This window comes from Aythya marila, assembly GCF_965140915.1.
Source record: "Aythya marila genome assembly, chromosome: 3".
NCBI lineage: Eukaryota > Metazoa > Chordata > Aves > Anseriformes > Anatidae > Aythya > Aythya marila.
Window position 1 is genome coordinate 20,023,577 of NC_139044.1, and position 25,904 is coordinate 20,049,480.

Sequence of the window (25,904 nt, forward strand, 5' to 3'; positions counted from 1 at the left end):
TATATGCTAAAAAGATATAGAAAGACATAAAAAGCTTTCAGAAATAAAAGTGCTTCAGAAGCTGGATTTTAATATTGCCAGGTGGGTTTTCTGCCAGATTACAAAGCTGACTTAAATGATAGGATACTGCATTTCAGAAGGAGCAGCAACTTGCATATTGTCTAGCATCAGCGGCTGACTTGTATTGTTGATTCCAAAGCCCAGCGATTGTCCTCTGTCGGGGGAAATAAATAAATAAATTGAAATTGGCATTCCCTACCAACATTGCTACCTGCTGCCTTCAAGCGCTGCTTTCTAGGATGGCCTCTACAGGGGAAAGAAAAAAAAAAGTTAAGACTACTTTATTTTGATTATAGTGCTTTCCCCAGGCAGGAATTTTTATTTCAGTTTGAATCTTTAAACCATTACATTTTCAGTGATGCATTTTTATATTTACAGTTGACATCTTCATAGAAGAATGAAACCTTTGAGCAACAACTCTAAAGCATGAAGGTTGCCTGCAGTAAGTACTTAAATTATTTTACACCCAAATGGAGCCAGTTGTTTTTAGCTAAAATTTAATAAACCTTAAATCAATGACCTTTCTCTTACTGAAAGCCTGCACTTGGGAAAACTAACTTTCCCAAGAAACAGATTTTGGTGAGTAAATGCCAAACAAAGGGCTATTTAAATCTGAACATTTTCTCAATTTATAGCTTGTGAACATTCAGTTCCTAAATTCCCAACTGCTGCCTAATGTATAGAACAGTGGTGCCTTGGTTTAATCACATACCATTGATTTCAGAGTGTCACAGTGATCTCATTGACAGTAATCAATAATAATCCGAAATCAATCAAATCTGCTCTTGCACTACCATTCATCAAATTTGTATATCCCAAAATTAATCGTAGACACATGAAGAAAAAAAAAAAAAATGGAAAAAAGGTACCAAAAAAAATTGGTCAACTTCGAGAAGACAATAGTGCATGCAAGCATGCTTCATGCCTGCTGGGGTAAATTAATGATGAATCATACCTTGCCTTCCCAGCAAAGACTCCGAGATGTATTATTTTTCAAACATGAAAATACACAGCAACCGAAGACAGAGGACACACTAGCAAATGATCAAGCATTATTCTATGAAGAGCCATGTTATGGGCTGAATTTCAAATGTGTTGTCAGTACATTACAAAATGCACAAGTACATTACACTATGAAGAACTGCACACTGCAAGTTAGCCACTGCACTTAAAGAGAGCAAGGGAGGATAAAATTACTGAATTTCTGTACCAAAAGCATGAATAGATGCAGCCACTTATCAAAAGAGCTGTTATTGTTACCGAGGACTCCTCTCTCAACATATTCACCTGTAATTTTGTGAAGGTAATAAATCCTTCCATTCATTACAGCACACTCAAAAGCACCCTGCTATTTAATTTAAATGGAAAAAAGGCCCAAAGTGTCTAAAACATTTACTTTTGCTAATGTAAAAGTGCTGGCATTTTACTTCATTCCCGATAAGCTGGTGCCAGTGGATGTGATTATTCTTTTCTTATTCAAAGCATATCAGTAGTTCGAAAGCACTCTCAATCTTATCAGGTGTATGAACAGCACAGTTACTGAAAACAGTTTGTACTGCTCCTCTCTCTTTCTGCCAGGCTATCAGATAAACCCAACTAACTAACTGTATTTACACACAATCAAACATAAGCTGTGTCCTCAATATATTGCAGCCTCTTTCTGGCATGCTACAGGTTTTCTGCTTGACATTAGCTGTAACAAAAACACCAGCAGCGAATTAGCCTACAACAAAAATACAGCCACTCTACAGCACGTAACACAAATAGGAGGTGGAAAAAAAAAAAAAAAAAAAAAGATTTGTGAAGAACAATCACTTCCATCTCAACATTTCACAGGTATTTCTGTGGTGTTACTTGGAAAAGAGCACGGAAGCAGTGGGACTCAAATGCATTCGAGACATATTTGACATAGGGCTTATGAGCAAGGAAATAATTTCTAAATGCTTTTCTTGTTTATTTCAGTCTCCTGTCTTCTAGAAGCTGTTTCGAGCAGTGAGAAAAAGAAAGCAAAATGGTTACAATGTCTGAAATGTTACAATGCCTTAAATGCCTTTGCTGTTTTTGTCTACAACAAAACTGTGACTTCTCATGATCCAACCCTTGTCTGGTATTAAAATTTCACTAAAAAGACCCACCACAAAAACACCCCTGCCCTTCCAAAGCAACCCTCAGCAACTCTCCTTTTCACTCAGCATCTCAGACACTGACTTTTCAGTGCTAACTACTGAGGAATAATAAGAGATGTACTGCTGCCAAAGAGACACTGCTTTGAAGATTGTGCTCACTGCACACCCACTGGAAATACGCGCAGCGTCTCCCTTCGTGCGTCGCACACCAGCGGATGCAACATAGCATCTGAAGAGTTAAATGCTAACCTGAATCTGCACAAGGCACTTCCAGATAGCTAAATGAAAAGTTCTGGAGCGCCATGAGAAAAGCTGAATTTCCGCTCTTGATTAATTAGTCTTCTTTGGGAGCTGAAGCCTCGGTCCCTGCGTGGAGCGCTCCTTACCCCTGCTGAACACCTCCGCTGGAGCGGCGAAGGGAGGCACGTGCCACCACCTGAGCCCATCTCCCGCCTGCGCCTGGGCTCCAGGCACCAAGCGAGCCATCCTCGAGATTTGTAGGAGAACAATGAGCTGAATGAAGCCAAGTGTGCAGTGCCGGGTAATTCGGCCGATTGTTGTTTCTCCATCTGTGACACCCCGGCCTGGTGATTGATGGGACAGGTGTCATTCAAACTAATGGAAGCCACTGACGGCGGCTGCTCAGCTCTTTAAATATCACCCTGCACCAAGCAGACCCAAGCAGCTCCTGCTAGAAGAACGACGGGGTACCCACCAGCCCTATGCGGTTATCGGGGATTCAAATCTCACCCCTTCCTGCTGGCAGGAGCAGCTGGCTAAAGACGCGGCATTTCGCGCCACTCCGGAACATGTCATCTGTCCCACTACGCGAACGGCTGCTATGAGGACACTGCCGGGGAATTCTTTCATTGCTGGGGAAGGGAATATAATGTAGTAGGGGAAATCTTGCCTTCGTGGAGCACCAAACTGCCAACGTGAAAAAAAATCCACCTCTTGCTGTAAGAATTTTGCCATTCTATGAAGGTATTTCGCTAGCCATCCACATTCATTTGCTGTCAGAAGCACACCCAATTTATTTGTTTTAAAGATGGCACATAGATTTTTAGCTTTTATTTTTTATTTTCACTAGATGCTTTTCTTTTTTTAAAGAAAAGGGATAAAATAATTGTGCTAAAGAAGTCCCCCCGACTTCTGAAATTAATTCTTCTGAAAACTATTTTAGCATTAATACTTAAGTGAACAAATCACAGTTTATTTAAGGAAGAAAATACCAACTATAAAACATAAAAGGACATCAACATTCATCCTCCAAAAAGACAGGAACCAAATCCTACAGCCAATTTGAAGAAAGAAAAAAATATATATATATATTAAAGACAGCAAATAAAGAATACATAAAAAGTTGCTCGTTCCTCTCTCTCTGTTGCACTTTCAATTTATGGAGAAATATAGGAGCTGTCAGTAGCTGGCTACACTACAAGCACATAAAAGAGCACAATTTCACCATTTTGTTAAGTAGCAGTATTTAGTAGGTTTTCTCATCTAGTATTTCCTTAAAGATATTCAGATGTGAGATTAAAGAAGTATTTATTCTAAAAATATTTCTAGAAACTAACTCAGAAATAGGGGGAAAGGGTGAAAGAGCAAGATCATGCATCAGAATGGACCAAATAAAACCAGCCACCTCCCCACCTGTCCTGGCACCTCTATCCATTTCTGAGAGAATTTCAGAAATGCTCAGGAACAAGTCACTACATTTCAGAAAGACTTTTTCAATACACTTACCAGTATCTCTGTATCTGCAGGTTCTCAGGAGGTTAAAAACAGACTTTAGAAATAAGGTCTGGTCTTTTTTTTTTTTTTTTTTTTTTTTTTTTTTTTTTTTTTTTTTTGGGGGGGGGGAAGGGGAGAAGATGGTTTATAATTTTTTAATTCTCTTTTTACTTTAAAAAAAAATTAACAACTTTTGCTTGTTTGGGCTTTTCTGAAGCCATTCAAAACAAGCAAGTGCAACTCCACAACATCTTCTCATTCTAACTTGCCAAAGCCATCAATCTCTGATCACACCTATTAGAGTCTCTCTGTAGCCAACACTACATTTTGAGACAGCTTGACCAGTTGTTTAAGGAAAGGGTGTGTGATGGAGCAAAGCTAAATCGACACATCTGTGATACTTCTGACACCCCTCAGCATGGCTAATATTAATTTGTTTTCTTTGGCTAGGTAAGTGCTGCCAAAACACATTACATATGGTATGTAGTTCCAATCAAAATGATGAAAAGGAGATGTGCAGGGTTTTTTTTTTTTCCACTTACAGCAGCATGAAAAGACACAGAGGAGTAAGAGACATCGGTGCTAACTTGCAGAGTAATAACCTAGAAAACGTCAAACCACTTGATCTTAAAGTTTGGTTTCAGAGCACAACCCTTTAACAGAGATCTGTCCTCCCACAGAAGGACTGACTGCAGCACAAATCTGTGAAGAGGTTTTACTCGGGGAAAGGGAATATAATTTTCAATACACGATAAAGGGATATATTTAGGCTATTCTCACAGGCACAGAAGAACCGCATCACATTTCAGTAGGTTCTCATATAAATAAAGTGCACAATTCTCTATGAGGATACTACAAATGGCTTGATTAGACTGAGAAAAAGGAAGCTCTGATTTAATACAGCCCTGATACAATAACTTGCTGCAGTATATAGAGAGCCTTCTCCAATTTCATGCATAATATTCTCTTAGTGTCATTAAAAACACAAAATTTACATTTCTATTTTTTTCCTTCTAAATTATTTTGATTCCATTTAAAAAAAAAAAATCATCTAAAATTCATACAAAGTCAGAACAGAGACTCACAGTCAGAATTAGAAATTCAGCAGTAAAGAAAAACAGCGTAAGCTTGTCTCATGTTCGGTAAAAGTACCTGTATCACCCTAACACTGAGGTATCAATAACTGATTTTTTTTTTTCTTAACAAGTCTGGGAAACTGTAGCAAAAAAACAATTTTACTTCAATTTTAAAAGAAGTAGGAAACGATACTCAGATTAAAAAGCTATGCTCCCCAAAAAAGGGAAGATAAGTGGAAATTAGACAAGATTCCGTTTAATGTAAACCTGCTATATTAAAGAACAGCAAGGAGAAAAGCCTTTCTTTGTTTGAAAGAAATACAAATTAATTGAAAAACATTACAAGCACTGTGTAAACAAGCCCAAGAGATTTAAAGCCTCTGTAACACAGCAAATACATAAACTGTTTCACAAGACACATATGTCAAAAAGGCAACGTTCTGCCGTATCTATCTGAAGTTACCCTCCAAAGTGCTACTGAAAAGGCAAAACAAAATCCTTTGCAAATAACGAAGTAATACTGTCTGAAATAGCAATATGCAATCTAGTTTAGCATTATTCTTTTATGTTTCATAGTATTTTTACTTCTGGATAAGCAAACTAACAAAAAGAAAAAGATTTTTAGTGAGATCTAAGTACCATTGAAATGGAAAGTGTATTTTATATATTTTTCTGAGGACATTATGATTTATATTTATATAAATAACTATACGTAGGAGGTTCCCCCCCTCTAAAAATAATAATTATATTCTTTAGGTGTAAACACAACTGTGTGTCCAATGATGCACGTAGATGAAAAAGCAGGTCTCTGATGGAGAGCCAGAAGTTACAGGGATACGAATAAATGCTAGCCATGTAAATTACTTGGAAGAGGAATTTTTATTAAAAAAAGACAGTATCTTTTATAAGCAAAACAGTGAGGATGAATACATGAAATACTAGATTACATGGAGAATCTGGTATAAAATCAGGTGCAAATATTTTATCTACAATGCTCTTTTATCTGGCCAGCTCATGGATAAGAAAAAAATAAACACATAAAAGCAGCAATTTTCAACAAGCAGCTGCACAGAGAGAAGTTGAGATAGCTCTGCATATATTTACTGTATACACGCCTGTGTGCATACACGCAATAATATACGTACATAGCACACAATACATTGGAATATGCTATTTACCTGGAACACAAACACACACGGCTATATATGCATTCGAACTCAGAATTTACAACAGACAGAGGATATCCGCATAAATAAAATGTGAATATGTGCATAACATAAAAATACACCTGTACACGCTTCTACAGATATGACTGTACGCACGCATGATTACCTGAGTCAAACACACTAGTGAAAGAAGATGCACAAAATGTAAAAGAACATGTAATAAGTGGAATGTCAAGCTGCAGAGACTGCTGGTGTCATCCCTGCACTATCAAACATACATATGAGTATGATTGGAGACAGAGAGGCTAAATATTTCACTGTCAGAGCATGTCGAGAAATGCAATTCATTTCTCTCTCATGTGCTTTAGGACAATGACAATTTAATACAAGGCCAGTGGATGTAAAAGAGATAAAAACTGAACAAACTGGCCCAGCATAATCACAGATTTCCTCTAGAGAGCTTGGTAGCGTGAGGCTCATATGCACTTGTAACGGATCAACATTTTATTGTTTCTCCCCTCCATGAATTTGCTATGAAGAAGAATTCATAGTGAATCTTATCTGATAGACAGAGGTTACTTTAAGCTTCAGAAGGAGAGGAGGGAGCAAGAGTTCCTCCTAGCATTTTCCCTACTTATCCTATGCATTTCACTCATTCTAAGCACAAAATAATTATTTCAGATACCTCCTCAAAAGGTTCAAATGAGGATGTTTTCATTCCTACTTATACTTCTAAAGGGGTGCAGGAAACCCTCCTGCAGGTCAAGGGTCAGTCCTTTAAAATTACTGCATAAAATGAATAATTGTGCTCCTTATAAATAATCCAGATTTTTGCATCTTATTTTTATGTCATAATTTCCCTCTAACATTCAGGAATAACAGCATAGCATATGGACTGACGTATCTGTGAGAATAGACGTCTCATGCTTTTTAGCTACTCTAAGCAAAGTAGGTTTCAAGTATTGTTAAATATTATCATAGACAAGTTACCTTCTGTATTTGATGAATAGCACCATGTATTTGAAATTAATTGCAAAAGTAAGGTTGGCTAATGAGGCGGCCCTTATCTTTTCTCAGCAGTGCAAGCACAAGTATTTTTCTGCTGGCTCAATATTTTTTAAATGCCCAAAGTGCTATTAACTAAGTTGAAATCTGATTAAAATACGAACACTAAAATATTCACAACAGCTAATGCAGCTCCAAAAAAAAAAAAAAAAAAGAAAAAAAAAGAGTTAAGAAAATTCTTATCTCTTTTCTTATCATTAAGCATGTGTTTTGAAAAATAATAATTAAATAAATTGTTCCCTACAGATTCTCCCAGTTGCTTTGCTTCCCATTAGCATCTCTGAAAACAGTTTGTTAAGACAATAGTTATTCTTTATTATGGAACTATGGGGATGGTGCCCTTCCTTGTACCTGCCCCTGTCCAGAGAGAAATTTGTATGAAATGGGAAAGCTTCAGGATTGTTAGGAAAAGGACAGCATGCCTCCGTAAAAAAAAAAAAAAAAAAAAAAAAAAAAAAAAAAAAGGAAAAAAGAGTACAGAAAAAATGATCAGCTATTCAAGAGAATTAATGGATATCCACAAGGGCTTTGCTAATAACACGGGTTAATTACTGCTGCAACGCACCAGGCTCAGTAAATAAAAGAGCACAACCATAAACACATTAAAACGAGCAACCATCACTAAAAGAGGGGCAAGCCCCAACAAATGAAAAGCTGTCAGGCGGGCAGTTCAGCACAACCCCTTTATACTTTCGGCAGGATTTAAAAAACTTGCCAGCAGTCTATCAAAACCCAAAAACCAAAGACCTGCAACCGGAAACAGCGAAGGAAGAATGGCACACGGCCTGCTGGCCGCCCACAGGGAGAGAGCAGGCAGGAGCTACTCGGTCGCCCACGCTTGGGGGCTGCCTCACAGCGCCGAGCCGCGCTCCAGCTGCGCGTGGAGGCCCGAGGACTTTCTACTCCAGGATTAACTTTGGGTGTTATTTCTTAATAACAACTTAAACGGCTGGCTAATAAGACGAACACAGGAGGTTAAAGATCTCCACAGCCTAGGGAGGCCGTGGGGTGGAATGAGGGGCTGCTGCCCACTTCACAAAGAGGCATGCTTCAGCCCACTTCTCTCCTCCCCTTAAAAAAGAAAGGTGCTTCTCAAATAAATTCTGCGGGAATTAGAAGCTATGCCACAATACCTTAAAGAACAGTGAAACTGACGTGAACTCCTTTACATGTAACATGCAACTGCCTGGCATGCACACATGCAAACGAGTATCTCCGTGCTGATGCACGAGGGTACACGCACACCCATCATACTCACGGCATGACCCACGCGGACTCGCTCAGTACCTCCACAGACCATCCCCGCATCGCGACACGAGAGCGGTTCGGAAAACATGGCATATGTGCACCGACCACCATCGCACTGAACTATTTACAATACACGCCGCCTACGTCCACTTTTTAAACGTTACACCCACGCTGCACAGTCTGTCTTGTCACCTGTGTGTTTTACCTGCTGCACTGTAAAATAAAAATCTACGTACACGAAGAACTGGATTTGTTTGTTGTTTGAATGCGGGTGCAAATTTTTATACAGAGGAAGCAGAGAACTGCTGAGGGTTCAAACTAATGAAAGACAGCGAGCCACAAAGGGCAAACGTACACAGTGCACAGGAGCTTTCCGGAGTTACAAATCTACTCCGTTTTCTATGTTTGGCATTCAGAGATCATGTTTAAATTTATTAAACTAGACCTCCTCTCTCTCCCCCCCCCCCCCCCCGCCTTTTTGGAGTGTTTCAATTGCCTTTCCTTCTTCCAACAGCTGTGACAACTGTTAAAACAGTCAGTAAAATTAAGTCCGCTCTATAATCCTTTAGTCAACGTTACATTTTAATCAGAGGTTGAAGGAGATCTCACGTTATGAACGCACCGATTCATTTAGAATGATTAAACTGACACATATGTCAAAACGAGCAGATATATTTATTGCATCTGTTAGCTTATTAACCATTAGCAATTATTAGTGCTATTGTTATCGCTGAAAAAGCAAAAAGCCAAGGCTGCAGCTGGCTTTAAGTTACTGCATTCTTTAACATGCTCTGCCTTAAAATCAAAGCATACCTAGTGATGGTCAGACAGATGTCTGTGCACTCCCAAAATGTTCCGACAATTTTTAGCTCGAATCCCCTCTGCCCTCACCCACAGCGAGAGAACTGGAGAAACTACTACATTTATTTTTTGCATGCCCTCCTTCATGTACGCGCGTGCACGTGACAGTATCTGGTCAATATACAATTACTATGAATATTAATAATGCGTAAAACTCTGGGGGTTGCTAATCGAGACGGAGAAGCAGCTTTGCTGCTGAGCGTTAGCTGCTCCTCTGTGTCAACCCGGCTGCGGGCACCTCAGAGCCTGCGCTCGGGCAAGGTGCTGGGAGTGTTTTAAGCTGAGTTTTAATTGAGCCAAAGAGGAAGAAGAAAAAAAAAATTTAGTTTGAATCTTGCACTGGAGCCAAAAAGACATGTGCCCCGATTTCATTTAAATGCATCTACTCTAAGAAGCTTATCTAAACTAATCATTCAAATTAGCTGTAAGAAGGTACATTCAAGAGAGCTCCTTCGGGGGAGGAAGAAAAAAAAAAAAAAAAAAAAAAAGGCACCTAGAGAAGTACCCTTTTTGTCTTTTCACCTATTTTCCGAAGGAGGCTGCCCCTCTCCCGGCAGCCGCGCGGTGACATTTCGGGAGCTGCGGGCTGACCCCACACCCCGGGCCGACCCCGCACACCCCGGTACGACCCCAAACCCCACCGGGCTGACCCGACACCCGCTCCGGGCTCCCCCCCACGCCGGCTGCCGCTCCTCTTGCCGTCCCCCAGACAGCGGGGAGCGGGCTCCCAGCCGCTACCCCCGCCTCCTCCCGGGGCCAGCCTGCTTCCCGGCTCGCCTCCCCGGGGCACCCCAACCCCTTCCCCTGCACACAGCAGCGGGAGGGACGGGACGCCGCCAAGTTCAGCCCGGGCTCGGCGAGCACCGGCAGCCGCGGCTCCCGAGCACCTGCCCCCCCCCCTCCACTCCCCGCTCCCTCGGCCGCTGCCCGCCCGTCCCGTCCCGTCCCGTTCCGTGGCGGCGCGGGGCGCGGCACCTACTCTTCCTCGTAGTGCAGGGAGAGCGGCTCCGGCAGGCAAAGTTCTACCGAATCCATGTGCGCCCGGCCACCATCCTCCGCGGGCAAAGTTTCCGGGGGCCGGGCGCTGCGCACGGGGCTGGGCTGGGCAAGGCTGGGCTGAGCCGAGCTGGGAGCTGAGAGCGGAGCGGGCAGTGGGGCCGGGCGGCTCGGCCGCGCGCCTGCTGAAGGACGCGGAGCCCCGCGCGGCGCTCATGAATATGGAGCGGCGGCGCCGCGCCTCCGCCGCCCCCCCCCGCGCGGGGCGCGGCCCATTGGCGGCGCGGCGGCCAATGGCGGGGCGGCGGGGCGGGGCCGGGCAGCGCGGCAGGTACGCGGCGGGGCCGCCCCGGGTCGGGTCGGGCCGGGCCGGGCCGGGCCGGGCAGCGCCCGCCCGCTGACATGGCCGCGGGGCCGTGCCCGCTGCCCGCACCTGCACGGACGGCCCCGCGCTGAGGTAGCGGGGAACGGGGCGGGGTGGAGGGTGCTGCCGCTACCATCCGGGGCTGGGCTCGGGGAGCACGGGGAGAAAGCGGAACGGAGCCGGCTGGGAGGGGGGAAAGCGAGCAGGAGCGGCTGTGAAAAGGAAAGGGGGAGAGACGCAAGTTTGGGGGGGGGGGATAAAAGCGCTCAGACCAACTTTGCCGAGTTGGTGGCTGCCTAGGGAAGAGGTTATTTTGCCTATAAATAACCCGCGTGGTATTATGTGTGTTAGGCAGGGCAGGGGTGGGGGTGTTGTGTATGTACATCTTGCATTTATATTTGATATATGAATAATACACGTGCTATATATACTCACATACACCCATTTTTTATATGCAACTCAAAGCAAGCCTCGCTCCTTGTGCATTACAAAAGGAGGTCCCTCACCGCACCAGCGCTCGGCTCCATCTGGTACAGCACGGGTGGACGGGGAGCACCCGCAGGTACGTCTGTCTCCTCTCCCCATCTCCATCTTATCACCGCCGTGTTCAGCGCGTACACCCGTGTGCCAACGTTGAGGTGCTTAGGCATAAATATTTAGATGTGCTGAACAGAGAGAAAAGCTCCAGTACCGATCAATTCCTTCCGCAGCTCTGGAGGGAGCGTAGGGGACTAAGGCAGCCTGCTTCATTTTAGTAAAGATAAGGCTGCATCGGAGCGGTTCTGCATTGTTATGGTGTGCACAGACCGCTACAGTGTTTGGGGGGCTTGTTTCTGTGAAGTAAATGCTACTGAACTGAAAGGGCAACAAGCGGGTACCCTGCACGTATGCCTACAGAAGCATCCCCGAGCCCAGCTCCAGCACCCACTGCTCGGAGCCAGCTCAGAGTTGCGTGGCTCTGTCGTAAGGAAAGCTCCCTCGTTAAACTGATTTCAAGGAAACAACCGTACCCAAATTTAGAAACGCTGATTACACTGAACCCTCTCCCCCATTTTGGAAAGGATCAGTAATGAATTGGGGGTGCAGTGCTTTTTTTCTCTCAAAAGCTACTATTTTTACTCAGTATTACAACTAAGACATCGTACTTATTTTCTAGGTCCAAAGTGTTTCTACTCCCTCCCCTACCCCCCTCCACAGTGAAAACAGATGCAGGCTATTTCTAGCAAGAAAAAAAAAAAAAACACAGTAGAATGATACATATTTTAAAAAATTAACTGCTTACAAAAATCTTTTATGACTGGAGCTCTATACAATGCAAATTGCAATCTTTTAGATCAAAACAAACCAGTGTGCACCCTCAGAATGCATGAATACCACTCACAAACAAGATCGGAAATGCCCTCTTTCAGCATTTCACCAAATACTGCAACAGAACCAAGTCCAAAATACGTTAATTTCAACAGACATGTTTGTGGAGGTTCACAGCAGACAGATTACAGCATTCTGTGCTTAACGTTAAGGAAAGGCTGGGCCTGCTTCATACAAATGTGGTATAAATACATGCAAGTTTAGGAACCAGAACTCACACAGCAAAACTCCAGCTCTGACTACTGTAAAAGAAGCAGGTAGTAAAAGCTTAATTACCAGTAGCATTATGCTGTCTATATTGTTAAATGTGAACTCTATAATTAAGATGTAAATTTGCTTGTGAGCAGTGAATTAAAGAGCTCTGAAATGTAGAGTAAAATCCAAGCCCTCTGTAGAAACATCGGAGACCAAAAAAAATCAGTTTTTATCAAATTTTAAAATGAGGTATTTAATCATGTTATAGTATTAGAACACCCTCTAAGTAACAATTTGATAAATGTGGAATTTTAATCAAATCAGAACTTAAGTAAGCTGTGTTTATTCTATGTATTTATTAGTATATAAACTCAAAATGCAGTTCCTATAAATTGATTGCCATATGCACATTAGCAAATCATGAAAATACAAATGCGTTGTTTGTAGTGAGTCTGAGTGTCCTTTTATGATACATATATAAAATTGCTATTTCTCAATATTTTATACTAAAATGCCTTCAAATCATTTCATGTGTATGTTTTCTTATTTTCAAGTGACCTATAACCGATCCCTTACACGAGTCATTTGCTAAAGTCACTTCTGCATATTAAGTGCCCTGAAATACACCCTCCTTAATATATGACAGCTGATCCATTTTGAAATTTACCAAAGCACAGGCCAGCTTAATTTCTACTTTTGTGCATTATTTCCTGAGCTGATATATTTATATGCAGGAGCTGGAACACGATGGTCTCTTTCCTTCTGTCGTGGAAGCCCTGCTTTCCACTTTCCCCTAAGTTGTGCTACTTTATTGGATTGTTCCCCCCAGCACCCTACACCACCCAAATACATTTTATCTCTCACCATCACTACTTTTCCATCTCCTACCTCTCATGCAAGCAAACAGTTCTCTTCCCTGCCAGTGATGCTGCTTGGCTAACCAGAAACCCAGTGCTGTACTTTGCATGTTGATAAACAAAGCAGTTGGCTTCTTCCCCTGGGACTGAAAGTGCCACCTCCACCAGAGCAGGGCCTGGAATTCCAACCACATTCTTGAACTTGCGTTTCACAGTTACCCATCAGTTTGGAGGGGGAGAAAAGAAAGAAAAAGATTACTGCAGCAAATAAAGTGGGGCTAAATGTAGCTTCGTTTCCTTGAGCTTTTTAGTAGAAATGAATAAAAATAGATCTAGGGGGAAAAAAAGATACAATTTAAGTGAATCTTACCAGGCAAATAAGAACATTCATGCAACTGCCCATGTGCACCAACTTACCAAAACGGACAGTGCAAAATCTTACCACAAGGAGTCTATACAAAGCAGTAGTAACAGAGAAGGGAAGGAAAAAAATGTCCCGAGCGCCTGTACCAGTCAAGGGGAATTTCTGAGCAGCATCTACATTTCCATCTCTCTGTTCATATAATTTGTCCTGTGTACAGTCAGTCCATCTTTAAGCATCTTCACATTTGACTACTATAGACATTTCAAAGCATCCAAACAGCCAGATTCCTACAACACAACTACATTAAGGCAACTGAAGAAGTAAGATTCAGTGGCACTTCACAGCAGCTGCACAGTGCATTGTGTCAAGTTCGTCTTTACCAACAGGAGCAACAAGTTCGAGTCACCTGGGAAGGAGCAAAAATATAGAAAAAAAATCTACTAGCTGCTGAGAATTTATTTGAAAACAAGCATACCGTTACCTAAGATGGAAGTTTGCTGTATAATACGGTACCTTATTCAACGTATTGCTGGAGAATATATTGTTAAGTTTGAAATAAACATTGAATTATCATCAAATATGTTATTTCTCTTTATTCAAAATACTAAAGAAATACAACTCAAACATGCTATGCTACAGATCAATATTAGAACAACTTAGTCACCGTCTGCTGGTCTTAAGACACTTCTGCCTTACGTGCTTGTTACTGGAAGGCACTTGGTGCATCCCTGGATACACTGGTAATGATTTTTAAGAAAACAATGCTACAGACATTCCAAATCCTGCTCACCTGTTTGTACGTAGTTGGACAAACTGTAGCAGGTTTTTACTTTAAAGCCATCTGCTACTTCAGTCAGTATTTAGGGTTAATTGATTACATCTTGTTTTGATCACAGGTAAACAAAAAAAAAGCCCACAATGCATGACCTCAGAGCACTCTTCAGAACTTTTCCCTTTTCCACAGTGCATTCACAAAGACACTGAGCAAGGCATTTAGATTTGCTGCTATACTCAGTCCTAGCAAGGTCTCTGTGAGGAAGGAGCAATTTCCTTACCATGTTACCAAACTACATTCAGTTCATCTGGTCTCAAAAAAACAAAACAAAAAAAACCTCCTTATTTTCTCCTCATTTTATTTTGAAGGGCATGGGTATTTAAATGGCTATCTTCACTGGTACAGGATAGAAACCGTTCATGTTGCTAGAAATGAAAATTGTTCTCTTGACAAAATACCTTTTTCAAAGCCTCTGACAAAAAGAAAAGAGAAAAAAAAAAAAAGGAGCTGCATGCTGTCACCCACCAAAAAAGGTCTATTCCCTAAAGATAATTCAGACACACACTTCACTGTGGATATCTCACTATTATCCCAAGCTTCTTTTTTAGTGTAAGTTTCTTCAGAGAAGCTGAAGTGCATTACTGTCTCAGACAGCCAAGGATAAGATGACTGAGGGAATTCAGTTGCTCTGTTTAATTAATACAGGATTATTTCACTTTCATTTTGTGAAGCTAATAATATGACTGGTGGAATGTCAGTAAAAATTAAATCATAAACTAGTGCAGTACCAAAGGGAAAACTTACTTTAGTTATGGAGTATTCCCAGCAGAAATCTTGAAAATCTTATACATATTTACACTGATAAAATACCACATGTACTTCATGGGATACTGCGAGCTTCTACAATCCTTATGGCATGTATTTACAGAGCAAGAGTTAACATTTTGAGATTATACATTAATAAATGAGCTGCAGTTATATTGTTTTCTTGAATGTTAAGTACCACATACTAAACGCAGGAACACGTTCAAGGTCAATGTCCTATTTTAGACCTTTTCAGCAGCTGTGATATTATGATAATCATACTTAAAATATTCCTATAGAAAGAGTAAATTAGCCCTTTTCACTAGAAGGTTTATTATGATAAACAACAAATCTGAGAGAGAACAAATTCAGATTTCTTTTCCTTTTCAATGTGATGAACTGCTGTCCCTCACCGTGATGGCTTATCTGCTGAGGAATAAAAGAAATCCACATTATTCTGCACTTACATTCATTACCTTTGGTTCTTTTGGAGGCCTTGCCTATGTAAAAATACCTTTTTTAAAAAGCGCTTTTGCTTTCTGTTAGAGCCAAAACACACCAGTGGACATCCCATTCTGTCACCTATACTGCAGCGAAATGTCATAGCCCTCAAAAACAGAAGGGAAAGAAGAGAAAGTAGCATCAGCAGCTAATCCTAAGGAAGATGGTTTAGCTCCTGGAGGAGCTAAACTGGAGGATGAGAGGTGTCCCACAGTGGGTCTTTTCCTACTCCTCCGACCGGCCTCCAACCTGACTGGAAGCTCAAGGTGCTAAAAATAGAGAAGAAGATGGAGTGTAAATATTTCCCCAGTGAAAACACCAATAGTCTTTCCCGTGAGCTGACATGAATTGCTTGTTACACTGCCCTAGGATATCACGGCTTGAAGCGAGAGCGCACGTACGCGCACACCCGGAGCCACCAGCCATCCTCAAAGCTGCTGCGCTGGGTGTTTGTGTGTGTGCGCGTTGCAGAAGCTCCTGTGACATCTGACTTCGAGGCTGTACACCTGCTGTACAAAATGCATTATCCCTGGCATGCCTTTTTTTCTTCTTCCTTCCCCTGACTGTCCCCCAGCCCATCTTCCATCACTCTTCTTTCTTTTTCTCCCCCTACTCCCCCTCCACTCCCTTCGCTCTGGCATTTTTATTATTAATGTTATAGCTATTATTACTGTCCAAGCATAAGCTGATCCACAGGGGACCCCATGTAATTTAACCCCTCAAGCACTAAATTCCTTCACATGTGCCAAAGACACAGGTTTGTTGTTGCCTCCAGCAATATCCCAGGAAGACGAGTGATGGCGGTGTCATATCATCACACAGCGACTTAATCTATTGCGACACCCAGGGAACGGGTAACTGAAGAGATTTACAGAACATGCTCTCTGACTGAATACAAAACGTTATCCCCTTCCCCAACAAACTCGCTTCACATGCAACAAAGTGAAGGAAATTTTGCCCTCCTATGATTCACCGTTTCCATGACTGCTTTATCCAATCCTACCACCACATCAGTTGTCCCACTGTACATCTTCCAGGTATACAACACTTATTTCAACACTTTTGTTCTTCCTCCTTTGTTCTTCCCTGGTTCTCTGATTAACAAACAGGCAGATCATGTTGAACTGCCAAGTAAAATATCTTCAGAAATCTTTTATCCATACGCTACATGACTAGAACCATCACTTACATCAGGGTTATCTCTACGTGCTGTTTTTATGTTGTCTGACATCTAATGCATGCTTTTTAAAACACCAGATTAAAGGGGGTACACTTTTCAAAGGTGCAAGGAATGCTAAATTAAATACAGCTTAGCTACAATAAGTACTGACAAGCAGGAAGGCATCTGCTCTAAGTACTGAGAACCAAAAAAATGATCTATTTGTCAAACAGGGACTTTCCGCACAGGTGTCCTATTTTGCTATCCATAAATGTTAAGAAAGAATTCATTGCAACATAGAAATGCATGACTGTTCCCTCCAAGACCAAGGTGAGATTCTTTGTCTTCTAACATTTCACTGACCTGGGAAGCAAGAATTTGGTGCAGAATTAATCCTGAACTGAAGTCAGGGTAACCTTCCTGTGCTGGTAAATCAGAGCTTTCACCATGGGAAATTAACATCTCTGGAATAGTCAGAAGAAGCTGGTAACAAGGGTTGGTTCACCTGCTCAAGAGTAAACAAATCCTCCCTCCATAAGGTACCAGCTACTCTATCTCTAGGCACGTCAGATCTAAAGCAGGTATGTCGGTACTGAAGGCCACTACAATCTGTCCCAGTGGTAACATCTAATTTTTCCTTCTGTATACACAGCTTATGTGTGTGTATATCAGCTGACTGATCCCTTAGCATATGAAACTTCGCATAGGTGCACATTCAGGCTCACAGTCAAATGCTTTCTTGGACACACAAATATGCATAAAAACCAAGAACAGGAAGGGGTTAAGCTCATCATGTACTCACGTTCCCCAATCATTTATATGAAGAGACTTAAAGGTTTTCATGGTTTTATAGCTCCCAGGTGGATAACTGTATATGGTTCCAGAAACTCTAAAGGAAAGGGGAATTCACCACCAATCACCCTTCTCCCAGGTCCTGCAGCTCCATCCGAACATCATCTGGTGGTCTTAAAGGAGGCCTTCAAGGGAGGACACAGAGTGCATTGACACACAGCATTCACCACCCCTATATGCTGCTTCCAGTAAAAGATACCAGCCAAAAATACATCAGTATACACCAACACAAGTGTTACAATACTGCTATCGCTAGTAGGCTTGTACACTAACATATCACGTGATCACATTAACATTTTTTAGTAGAATCGCACATTGGCAAAAGAAAAAAAAAAAAGTTGTTTGTTGTTATGACAGTGAAAACACTTTTTCTGATTGTATTAGTAAATATGATTAAATAAGACAATATAATCCTAATGACACATCTGAAGCCTTCTCTTACCACCTAAGTTTCTGTCCTAGAGCAGCTTCATTCCTATTGACCAGTCAGTTAGCACTATTCAATTACTCAGTCTCCAATCAATAGATTTAGCTCCATGTGCAATGGCTGAGGTGTAAACATGATGCATACACTCACCCAGCTTAATTCACATGCCTGCAAATTTATTTATTTTTTGCTCTAAATTCCTTCATAAGAAAAATGCAGAACTAAGTTTTTCATATTAGTTTTTTCTCCCACCATTTCTGCCCTCATTTCAGGTGTTATGTTTCAAGAAATTTACTTTAATTTGCTTATGACAGAAATTTCTGTCTTTCGCAGATAAAAAGGAACAGCGAGAATTGTAATTATTTTATTCAAGTATGCTGAATAAATCAATAAGACAGATGCATGACTTTTAAGCAGATCCAGTCAGTATTTTCCTGCAAAAGCACAAATTCAAGGTGTGAACTGGTCCAGAAAGTACAGCCTTTAGACTTAGTGCACTTCTGACACTTCTACCACAAAACATCTGGTTCAATTACTGAAGCTGCATGTGTGTGTGGCTACACCTATACACACACACAAACATATTATATTCTAGACACTTGGTTATCTACATATATTTACAGTTGCACACACAAAAAAATATGTAGTAAAAAACGAAGCTGAACCAACATTTGTATGCAGAAGTGAATGGTTCCATCTTTCATTCTAGTTATTCTTTATTAATTTTGTCCCTCTGAAGTGTACATTCTCTGTTTAAAGAACTTCCAAGTGAACTGCTTTGAAAGCACACCAAGCTGCAGGATTCCTTTCTGCCTCTCATTTGGGAGCCGGGTAGTACAGCCCTTTCTCAGACAATTAACTTCAGTAGTGTTTCTCCCCCACCCTGGATAAAACATTGCAGAACAGATTCCTAACTACCTACTTCCAGGGAGTACATCCATCTTTGTGCATCTGGAAAAAAGATCTGATACCAGTGCCGTAATACAATATCTCTAGTGACCAGATAACCTAGGAGAATACAGTTACAACTTATCTGGACACGAGTTCAAATAATACTCTCCAATGAAATACCCAGCTCCTAGGGAACTCCCTTGCTGTTACCTGCCTTGAACCCATGCAGGACCGTGCTCAAAACAGCTGAAGTTTATAAGCACGAGGATGGTGGCACAGAGCTGCAATAATAATGATAATGATGATGATGATGATGATGATAATAATAATAATAATAATAATAAAAGTCTAAAGCAACCTCTTCATGCAACTTCCCTAATATTCTCAGGGCAACAAAAGTTTAAAGAAAGCGGAAAGGCTTGTAGAAATAAATTATACAAAAAAAGGGAAAGTTGCAACTCACTCATCTTACTGACCTGTTTACTCCAGATTATCTGCTCCTGAGGAATTAACATAAACTGTTCCAGTCTTATTAGAGGCCATATCTATATTCTTTAGCAGTGTTTGCATTTGGTACACATATTTTCAGAATGCTAACAGTCTTTATTCAATAATGAATTTGGCAGCAAAGCAAGAATCAGTTCCCTTTTGATGTTATTTTCTAAATAAATTCTCCAAACCTGATTGAGTTAGATCCTTGGATAGTACTTTGGGAGATGCAACTCGGAGTTTCTGAATAAAGTGAAGCACTTAAGCAAATCAGACTTTTTCTCTTCATCCACCGAGAAGCCTGAGATTTAAGATGAAAGAGCCGGGCTGCCTTTCTCTTTCCTTATGCTGCAAGGTTCCTTCATTTTCCCTGTTTTCCCAGTAGATTTACTTGTAAATCTGGCGACAGCCACATCTGAAGTCCTGAGCTCTGACTCCTGACCTCGGTTATGTTAGCCCTTCCCTGCAGAAGAACTACCCCTTGGATCACTGACTTGCTATTATTCTATGGTTAATAGACCTGACCTGTGCAATATTTTTTATCTGGCTACAGTCCTATCTCTAAATTCGCTATTTTGAATGAATACCGATTTTGTGACATGAAGTCTGCTATATAATGAAATGCAAACAATGAAAAGGCTAAATCAGTTTACAAAAAATCTATTTGTCAAACAGTGTGGAGATGCTCCCAATTTAGTCTGGGCAGTTCAGGCAGCTCTTGATAAGGGAGCTAAAACCGAGCCGTTCCGCTGCATAAAAATAAAAGCATTTGCAGAAGAGAGACATTTCCTTTTGGAGAATCTTCGCTGTAACCTGTAGCTAATTATAAAAATAAATAAATAAATAAAGCCCGATGGATTCTGCAGGAATTTTCTAACAGCCAGGAGCACTGTTAGAGTAGGTAACAGCAAACGCCTCCCCAGCGCAGTCCCCTTATGTCACATTTGCATTTCTATTCAGCTACATTGCCTGACAATGAAGCAAATGGGTCTGCCTTATCTGTACAATTCTGGACAACAGAGATTTCTAAGCCATACAAAGGAACGAGCTTAACATTCAGCACTCAACACTTCCCAGCGCACCCCCTCCCAAGCCCTGGGGGGAATGCAGTCACATAAACACCTGTCCACACCAAAAACTGGAACTGTCACATGCTATCGGAAAAGGAAGCAGTTAAAATAAAAATAAATAAATAAAAAGCTATCGAGACTTTCAAGAAGCTCGCCTGCCGCGAGGAGGAAAACAGTCCCAAGCCTCCAGATTTTAAGGCTTTATTTGGATCGCACCAGCAAAGCCAAGGAGTGTCCCTGGAATGTGAACGGAGATAATATCTCGCCGACCATTTGTTACTCCTGCTGTCCCTTTTACGCTGGTATTTAATACAGCAAATGAAAGCTAGAGAGCCTTTTATCAGGAAAATTTCATATCACCCTACTTTTCATTTGAAAACCTTTAGCAGCTTGTCAGGCTAACTCTTGCCATTTCATCTTGGTACAAGGAAATTTCAGGCTAATTCCTTCAAAATTAATATTGTCTCATCTACAAGTTAGAAACGACATGAAAACTGCACGAGCTGAAACCTCCAGATCAAACCTGTGTTATGACAGGACTTAAGCCAGTTATAATGCAGGTTAGGGCTTTAAACAGCAGGGAAAAAAAATGACAATGACACAATTCTGTAGACACTTGGGCTTTAGGCTGGCTTTCCGTGATATGTATGTACATGCTCTGTCCTCTTGGCCCTCTCTCCCCATGTCTCCACATACCAAAACAGGCTTCGCACACACAATCTAGAGTTTAAGAAACCTCATGTCGGAAGGGGTCATATGCGTGTTTATTTGCATGTGCAGATGAGTTGCAATATAAGAAAGCAAGCACGAAGAGCAGTGCGGGAGGATGTCTTTCCTTTTGTCCTGCTTAGTATATCCTAAAGCACAATATACGTTTTGCATAGCCTAGTGAATTTTTCACTGCTAGCTTATACTTTAATTGTCCTGAACTTCCAGGTAAGGTTATTCTTTGCTGTTGAACAAATGCTGAATTTCTCCCCAGAGGTGGTTGCAATGAGTAGTGATTTTCCGTCTTTTCCTCAGTAACACAGTTTTGAAGATTTACAGGCATGAATATCATCGTGTTAACATAAAATGATATTATTATCACCAAAAAAAAAAAAAAAAAAAAAAGGCAGTTAGCACAGAAAGAGTGAGGAGTGCCGAATGCTTACTCAAACTCAAAGGAAACACGAAGCTCCTAAAGCAGTCAGTTGTTTTTAATTCTGCTACTGATGGTTCAAAAGCTGCTGCCTGCTGTTGTTGCTTTTGCATAATTTGGAACAAGAGATTAGGGCACATTCCTCCTCCTCAAGAGCTAGTGAGAAACCAGCCAACTTTTATTACCCTTAACACTGAAAATGGGTTTATTGCTGAGGATGAATGAAACTACCAATTGCACTGGTATCATACCTCCTAAAGCACTGCAGATCCTTCAAATGCTGTCAGGGTGACAGATCGCTTTTACCCTCAAATGAGCAGGCACATGGCTACAGCAAACTTCATTGGAGGCCCATGTAATGGTACAGCGCAGAACAAATACTCGGTCCTTAAACTTGCTATGATAAAAATGAAACCCGGAACAAAATTAAATAATTGCTACTAATGTATCAGTATTTTAAAGCACTTTTCCAGACCGTAGTGTTAGAAAGATGAGATAGCACATACAACTATGCTGTTGTAACTACTCGTGTCCACTGATTTATAAAAAAAAAAAAAAAAAATTAACTATTGCAGATGGAAGAGAGAGAGGATAGTTAAGAAGAAAAGTAACCAAAGAAAACATTTTCCACAGACTGATCCAAGGTTTGCTTGAATCTCAAGGCAAGTCATCTAAAAGGCTTATGTAGTTACCCAAACGAAAATAGCCCCTTACCTCTGCCCCTTGGTAAACATGTGAGGATAGAAACTGTAGACTACATTTTGCTGACTGCACACAATGTATTGCATCTCGAGGATACTCATCAAGATGGCTTCTACAAGCCTGCCCCTTCTGGAGTAGAGTAAGCAACAGAGCTGACCCAGAAGAATTAGATGAGAAATTCAACTAATTAATGAGCCCTGCAGGCAAAACATCATTTCTTCTGCTCTTCGGGGCATTTACAAGGTCAGCCTTTATTTTCAGCATCAGGTCAGACTCACTCGTCTGTCAACATACACACGATTTTTAAGAGAATAGTGGCCACAGGTTTACCTTACCAATGCATGGTAAGGTAAAATTCAGTTGTCACCACTATCAGGCCAAACAACGTGGTGTATTTTGTCTGATGCCCACAGTACGGGAAGGACTGTTCAAGCCAATTCAACTTTATCAAAATGTGTTTTCTTAATACTACCTTGCTCTTTTGACAGCAGTTTAAAATGATGAAAGCAATATTTCCTATTTAAGAAAATATTCTGGAATGCAACTAAAAATATTCTGGAATGCATCTCAGTTCCCTTATCCTGCTCTGTTGTCTTTCTGATGTTTGCTTTTCTGAGCATCACATGGCACAATTCTCTTCCATCTGCCAGAAAAGTTTCCCAGAAAGTAAACCAACTTCAAGAAATAAATAATCTGAATAGAAGACACATTCAGACAGAATTCAGAAAGATTATCAGCTCACCTCATCTGTTTCTCTAGCAGTATGTGCACTGTTACTATCCAATGGCCTCTTTGATAATAAACTTGTCCCACCTCCCATCTGCTCCTCTCGCTGGCCTACTGCCACTTCAGCCTCAGTCCTTTCCTGTCTTCAAGATGTCATTCAACTTCACTTGCTCTCCTACCCATTTGTTTCTCTTTCCAAGTGAGATCAAGCATACATCTTTCTATGTCTCTCTTTCCAGCCTTTAGCTTCTGCTCCATCTTTTTAGTAAGTGTCTATGTTTCTGCTCCATTTATCATAGTTGGCAGTACGCACTATGCAGGTGTCAAGGAAACCAAGAGAGAGTTCACTATTCATGATATTGCCTTTTCAGCCTTCTTGTGGCTTGCCATTGAGTGTCAGCTCCTTAACACTACGCTATATGTTGAGAAGAATGTCTATCAGTTAAAGACAAATTACTTTAAGACAATACAAGGGCACATAAAGAAACAAAGCTGCTTTAAAAATAGACTTTTCCTGTTTCATTCTGGTCTCTTCCTATGTTATTTTTTTTTATCTTACTTGTTCATTACTTGAGTTTATATGTTATCTCTACAGTAATTTTACTTACTGGCTAAAAGTAAGCGTGCAAGCCATTGCACATCACTGGACATCCCGTTTACATGCAGACCTCCATGAAAATGAATTCCTAATACTTAACTCCATGCCTCCTTTTCACATCATCACGGAGTTGTGTTTCACTAAATGTAATCCTGCTCAGAAAGAGAAATGTCTTGGGCTCAGCAGGAGGAAAGTCACAAACCAGGAATGCCCCACTGCCTGCGAGACTGCCTGCCAGAGACTGCAAGCAGTGCGTGGCCATCCCCTGCGCTGGCCGGACCTGGGGAGGAGCCCAGCATCACCCCAGGCCTGATCACAAAAGACCTCTGTGCCCACTGCCAATCATGATCCATTGTTTTTAAGCTCAACACTCAATTCCACAAACATACAAGCCACATTCATATCCTGAAAAACTGGTTTAATTCACTGTTGAGCCCAGAGAGAAACTTCCCCATAGGTACAATCCTTAAACACAATAAAGGCAATTAAAAGCAGCTGCAGCATTACTTTCTCAATTGCAGCTGTTGGTCTAAAATCATAAACGGACGGTGTTGTGGTGCTTGTTGTTGTTTTGCTTGGTTTGTGGTGTGGTTTTGTTTGTTCATTTGCCTTTTTTACTTCTTTGAAAATACTTTTTAATCTGGCATCTCAAGAATTATCAAATGTCCCTTCACTGTAAACAGCAGAGTACTAGGAATAACCTCACAATTATAAGAGCCTAGCTTAGCAAAGACAGAAGGCTTACTTGATGATAATTCCCAAAGAGATATTACAAAGGTTTCGGGCCAGGCAGTTCTTTAGAAAAATGCTGATAAGAGATATGGTAAATCAAGGGGGATAACTGACCACAGAAGAAACTATGGATTATAGTAGATTTTGGATCACTTCATGTTTTTTTTGGGGTTTTGTTATACTAGTGCTTTTTGAAAAATATGATGTAGACTCAATCATTTTCCAAAAAGACAAGTACGAAAGTTTCCCGATACTGACTTGTGATACACATTCAAGCTTGAGAGTCACTACAGTCCCATTTAAGCTCAGATGCAACAAACTTTTGCATTAGCATCCTATACATCCAACATCAACATGATTCAATACTTTTTAGACCATATGTCAAAGGACTGTGGATATACATCCCTTACAATCCTGAATTTCTGACAGTTCTGCCCAGGCCACTTTTCTATTTTTAACTATCATTATTGTGACAGCAATACGAAAGGTAGAATTTGTCTTTCAGCGACATGGATAAGCAAGTCTCTCGTTTCTGGCCCGGATAAGCATAAACTAATGCATTGCCTAAACTTTTTTCCTTACCTATATTATGCATTCTAAAGGCCTAAGAAAAATATTCACTTTATCACCTTGCAAAACTTCTCCAAGAAATAAAGTTTCTTATTTCTCCAATGCAGTAAATATTATGCAAATGCAATCTGAAATTCAAATCTGAACATTTAGACAAATCGTTTGCTGGAATTTTCCCCTTTTACTAGAAGGCAATAAAATAGATTTTAACCCTCTGATCAACTATATCCTTTCATATTCAGGGACCAGTACACAAAGTCCCCACTTAAAGAAAAAAATATAAAATACAATTGCTTTACATACTCTAACCTATTTTCTGTCACAGTTGCACAACCTGCTAAGAATCCAGCTACTGAAGAATGTCAACAGCATGGAGCAGGTCAAGGTTACAGCTGCAAAGGCAGCAAAAGTGCAGAACAACGACACATTCGGAAGGGGCAACACAACCGAGAAGGCAACACGCATGGCACGTTACGAACAGTGGCAGATTACAATGATATAAGGAAGGGATGCCTCTCATACCCTGAAAGAGGAGGACAGCACAAAACAATGACCCATCCAGTTATCTCTATCCTTATTTTATTCCTCATCCTTCAGTCAACCACCTCTAGCACGGGAAGCACCCTCTTAAATCAATGCTACAAACAACCCACTTGTTCCTTTGCAGGTATGCGCATTTTATGCTGGTCCACTCTGTGCCTGGCACTACTGAGAAGAACAAATAAATGCAGGCACAGAAAAGTCTGGCAGACTGTCTGTAAGGAGCTAACGCAAATTTCCCTTGTCGCATCCCCTCCCCTTTACCCAAGACTAACCATGCTCTTTAGTAACCAGTGCCATCATGTGCAATGGGGCAAACCCACACCCCGTTGACCACGGCTCTGTATTCGTTTGCGTTGTCTCTCTGGTTCGACAAGTCTGTATGATGGCACCTGTTAAAGCTGCTTCAACTAAGCTGTTCTGCATTCGTCTGGCTGGATTTGGACT

General features: G+C 41.1%; 1 protein-coding gene and 1 long non-coding RNA gene across 13 annotated transcripts in view; one reads left to right on the forward strand and one right to left on the reverse strand.

The window, feature by feature from the left end:
• ESRRG (estrogen related receptor gamma) overlaps positions 1-25,904 on the reverse strand; it is a 402,038-nt gene that overhangs the window by 151,391 nt on the left and 224,743 nt on the right. The window contains exon 1 of one of the 12 annotated variants that reach the window (XM_082756552.1): positions 10,316-10,498. The exons of the other annotated variants lie outside the window; for them this stretch is intronic. Coding sequence (XP_082612678.1) covers positions 10,316-10,371 — 56 coding nt within the window. The 5' untranslated portion in view covers positions 10,372-10,498. Of the gene's footprint in view, positions 1-10,315; positions 10,499-25,904 lie in introns of those variants that run through there. 12 annotated transcript variants of the gene reach the window in all.
• On the forward strand, positions 10,681-13,984 carry LOC309877034. The gene is made up of 3 exons (XR_014317304.1): positions 10,681-10,789; positions 11,162-11,258; positions 13,867-13,984. It is a non-coding gene; the product is annotated as an uncharacterized lncRNA (long non-coding RNA).